Here is a 4,991-nt window from a genome sequence, read left to right on the forward strand (position 1 = left end):
TTACCTGTGAAAGATAATACCCCGAGATCTGTTTTTATTATTGTGCGACGGTTTGTAGATGCCCAAGCTGCCGACGAGTCAGGTATGTTTTGGCCTGTCCCGATATGAGAGTTGCCTTCACCAATATGGCGGCGACGTTGACGTGCGGTCGAGCGGCCAATGAGGCGTCTAAGTATTTATTATGTCTATGGTTTGAGGTGTGATGCTAACAGCCGATTGGCCAACAAAGAGACGTCATAGTTCCGCTCTAGGAAGTGTGGAATTTATGCACTTAACAGACGTACTGGATGGCGGCTCCTGAGGCAGAGTTGGTGTTGAAATGGGAAAGGTTAGAAAATCATGAACAAATATGTTGCCTTGTGTTGCTTGCGTATTTATAACAAAAGTGCCATTTGATTAAGCGATAGCAAATAGCGAGCGATACTCCAACATCATCACTTGAGCTCACCGAACATGGAAAATAGATCGTAATCGTGATTCGTGACACCGTGTGAAGCCATACTAGATTACATATTGGGTGGGTTGCACCAATAAGGATTAAACCTAAATCTAGATTAAATCAAAGTTTATCCAAAATTTCTGTTGCACCAATCTTTAAACCTTGTTTAAAAATAAGCAGGTTTACATTTAAACCATCATTTTGATCCTGGATTGAATTTATATTTAAGATTCATTTTAATCCTATTGCTCCATAACTTTAAACTCAAGATTTAAATCTGAATTAGGGAATAACTTTAAATTTACAGGTGAGGTTGATAATTTATGTTCTCCTCCCTATATATCCTAGGACATATTGGTTGTTTTTTTATTGTCCTGTTTGCAATTGGCTAAAAAGGAAAAAAAAAAATATATAATAAGTCCACAGATTTATGATAAGCTATGAAATCCTTATAAATCTAGATTAAATCAAAGTTTATCCAAAATTTCTGTTGCACCAATCTTTAAACCTTGTTTAAAAATAAGCAGGTTTACATTTAAACCATCATTTTGATCCTGGATTGAATTTATATTTAAGATTCATTTTAATCCTATTGCTCCATAACTTTAAACTCAAGATTTAAATCTGAATTAGGGAATAACTTTAAATTTACAGGTGAGGTTGATAATTTATGTTCTCCTCCCTATATATCCTAGGACATATTGGTTGTTTTTTTGTGCATGCGTTGTAAAAGAAAGCTCTTTTTCTTTCTTCAGTATTCACTTTGTTCTGTTGCTATTTGTCAAATGGACACTTTTATTAACTAGAGCTATACATGGAGGTCATAAGTATGTGTATATGTTTTGCAATTGTATGCTGTATTTTGTTTATATGGAAAAATGTAAATATTTTTCCTATTTTGCCAAATTATTCAGTTCCCCAGTTAGTTTAATGGTACACTGAACAGTTCAGACTTGGACCAAAGACTGATGAGCTATTGATATGAGCAGGCCATGCGTACGTTTTTATGGTTTATGTAAAAAGGTCAGTTGATTACGACTAGTTTATTTACTTTATATGCTTTAGATATGCAAAACATACACATTTAAAATTATTTTGTGCTTTAAAGGAGTCCCATTATGCTCTTTTGCACTTTCTACTTCCTTTAGTGTGTAATGTTTCAGTTTGTGCATGTGATTGCAAAATTACCAAGCACAAAGTCCATTTCAAAGGGAGTTATTTTCTATTAGTAAGCACTGTTTCTAAACTCCCTCAAATTCCTTGATTGCAGATGACGAAAGGCACGTAGTATACTTGTACTATTCACTGATCAGCCACAATATTAAAACCACCTGCCTAATCTTCTATTGCTCCATGATCAGTTCCGTGGTGGGCAGGGATCATCATGGGCACTCTGACAGGTCTGTCGCTACACAGCCCCATAAGAAGCAAACTGCAATGCACTGTGTGTTCTGACACCTTTGTGTCATGGTCGGAAATTTTGTTTTTCACCAATCTGAGCTACAGTAGCTCTTCTGTGTGATCGAACCTATGTGCATCAGTGAGCCTTTGCCGCTCATGAGTCAGGACGCTGACACCAATTTACTGGTTGTCCTTCCTTGCACCACTTTTGATAGGTACTAACTAGGGATGTGCGCTACTACTAATTTCATTGACGTTTAAACATAATTTTTTGTAACTGACAAGTCTAAACTTGAATCCCTCAGAAGACCGTCAAAACCATTGTGTGTATATGTGATCCATTTGAAGTACTTAAACTATGAATCAAACAGTCAAATAATTCCAGATACTTTATTATCCAAATTGTTCTTATTTTACATCAAGTGGTTAAAATTTACAACACTGACTGCAAAAAACAAACACAAAAAAACAGACGGGATGAATGAAAATGCAAATTCAATCTCTGACAGTAGGTGGTGCTTTCAGAAAAGCAAAATTACAGTGGTTACTCCTGTAAACAAAGCAGCGCTGTGCCTATAAACAATATTTTATTAGGCATTAAAAATGTCAAGGAAACCTTTCTAAAAGTCAGTTCATTTTCATTCATATTGTTTCTCCCTTTAAACTAGTAAATACGCTCCCACAGCTTGCTCGACTTCCAAGTGGACATTTCTCTGTGCACACAGTGACACAAGCATGCAAGGTCTGAGGTGAAATTAAATGTATTTGTTTTCTGCTTCAGATGTAAACTTTCAAAATAATGTATTATTTTTTTTAAACGTATCATTAAAATGCCTGAATATTGACTAGTGGACTAGTATTTCCAAAGTTGACTAGCAGCAGCTGTTCCATTTAATCAAGTAATCTCGCACATAACCTTCCTCCGAGGGATTCAAGTTTAGACTTGTTGGTTACAATATTCATTCCTAACCACTTCATTCCGGGAATACCCCACAAGACTTGCTGTTTTGGAGATCCTCTGACCCATTTCTCTACCCATCACTATTTTTCACCTGCTTTCAACACTTGCAATTCAAAAACTGACTGTTCACTTGCTGCCTAATATATCCCACCTCTTGACAGGTGCCGTTGTAATAGGGCTGGACGATATGGCCAAAATTTTTTTCACGATATATTTCTTAATTTCGGTCGATACGATATAACTCTGATATCAATATGAACACTATTAAAGCCTCGTAAAAACAGCCAAGAACGCCCACAACAGATGTCTGTGCATACAAATTTATGAAAAATGAATTTGCCAAGTCTATGACACCTCATATAAAACCATATAATATTTTAGAACAAAAACAGCACATAAATTAATGTTCACCTTTTATTTGTATTTAGCCTTTATTCAAACAAGAAATGTGAAATCACTGTCAAATAATTGTCTCAGACTCACCTTATTAAAGGGGTCATATGATGTTGCTAAAAAGAACATTATTTTGTGTATTTGGTGTAATGAAATGTCTTTATGCGGTTTAAGGTTAAAAAAAGCACATGATTTTCCACATACTGTACATTATTGTTTTTCCTCTATGCTAGGCCTGTCACGATAACAACTTTTTGTTGTGCGATATATTGCCCCAGAAATAATTGCGATAAGCGATATTATTGTCATTTTAAAGACCATTTTATGCTACTGAATATATAATCATAATGTAACAGCATAATAATGCAAGATGCCCAACACACTTCCAAATGACAACAAACCCATTTTATGCCACTGAATATATAATCATAATGTAACAGCATAAAAATGCAAGAAGGCCTAGACACTTTCAAATGACAACAAACTTTTAATTTTTAAGAATATTTAGATTATGGAAATTGAGTATCAAAATATTAGATACCTTAAAAAACCTGAATAAATAGTAAATAAACATTTTCTAACAAAAAGTGCAAAGTAACAAGTAGAAACAAAAATGCACACAGAACTTGTCTGGAGATTTTTCCATCTACAGATTTTTCCCTGACCTTCTTTTCTCTGTAAATTAAGGGTGCACACTATTGCTGAAAAACACAATCACTACTTAGCAGTCAGATGTCCGTATGCACAAAGGCACAGATCCCTAAACAAGATCATATCTGCAGATGAAACTTTTTTTTGTAGAAGCATTTTTTAAATTTGAACTAGCACCTCATGACTACACCACGTTATGTACGAGAAGCTGCAAAAGACACAGGCGCAAGTGGAATGTACAAAACATGGTGAAATTATTTTTTAAGTAAATATAATGGGCGATATATTGCGTCACCAAAAATTATTGAGGTCATGTACATATATTGCTCGATAAGTCGATATATTGATTATTTCAACAGGCCTACTCTATGCCCCGCCTTTCTGAAACGCTTCGATTTTTGCAAAGCTCATCGGTCTGAAAAGCGAGGTGTGCTCTGATTGGCCAGCTATCCAGTGCGTTGTGATTGGCCGAATACCTCAAGCGTGTGACGGAAATGTTACGCCCCTTACCATATTTATGGTCAATAAGAATAAAGCGCAGATATGCTGTTCTAAATGGACATCGGGAACGGGATATTGTTAGACCTTTCCCGTTCAAATTACACCAGAGTTACCGACCGCTACCGCGTTTTATTCGGGAATTTAATCCCGCGGTGCAAAAAATTTGGTCGAATGCAGACCTCTAATATGAACTGTTCTGGAACAGTGCTGTAAATACAATTTAACCACTGATTTCTAGTCGTGTCCTCTTTTGGAAGGCCAAACAAAGTAGTTTAGCTTTCACAACGAAACACACGGCGTCACACACGGTGGGCTTGAGTGAGCGGAGACCTGCGGCTAGAGTGAGCGGAGGCCGGAGGCCTAGATTGAGCCGCGGCCTAGAGTATGCGGAGGCCGGCTTGAGTGAGCAGAGGCGGGCGGGCTTGAGAACGGCGCGGCCAGCGGGCTTGCGGCAACCACATGTGACGACCCCGGACTGGACTCCGCTTCGTCCACGGTGAAAGTTAATGTATTCCCTCAGCGACCAGCACAGATCAGCTCTAGGCATGACGAAGCGGATATCGTCCTCTTTTGGAAGGCCAAACAAAGTAGTTTCGCTTTCACAACGAAAAAGCGTCACACACCGCGGCCTTGAGTGAGTGGAGG

The 4,991-nt window shown here is 37.5% G+C and overlaps 1 protein-coding gene across 3 annotated transcripts in view; it reads left to right on the plus strand.

Annotated features, from left to right (window-relative positions):
• Positions 1-248: 248 nt before the first annotated feature.
• The window catches only part of LOC107710273 (endonuclease V), a 129,102-nt gene continuing 124,359 nt past the window's right edge, over positions 249-4,991 (plus strand). For all 3 annotated transcript variants that reach the window (XR_001636577.1, XM_016514997.1, XM_016514999.1), the window contains exon 1: positions 249-328. Coding sequence is in view for 2 of the 3 variants with exons in the window: in XM_016514997.1 (XP_016370483.1) it covers positions 288-328 (41 nt within the window). In the remaining variant the exon portion in view is untranslated. The remainder of the gene's footprint in view (positions 329-4,991) is intronic.

This window comes from Sinocyclocheilus rhinocerous, unplaced genomic scaffold (genome assembly GCF_001515625.1).
Source record: "Sinocyclocheilus rhinocerous isolate Xijiao unplaced genomic scaffold, SAMN03320098_v1.1 scaffold567, whole genome shotgun sequence".
NCBI classification, from domain to species: domain Eukaryota; kingdom Metazoa; phylum Chordata; class Actinopteri; order Cypriniformes; family Cyprinidae; genus Sinocyclocheilus; species Sinocyclocheilus rhinocerous.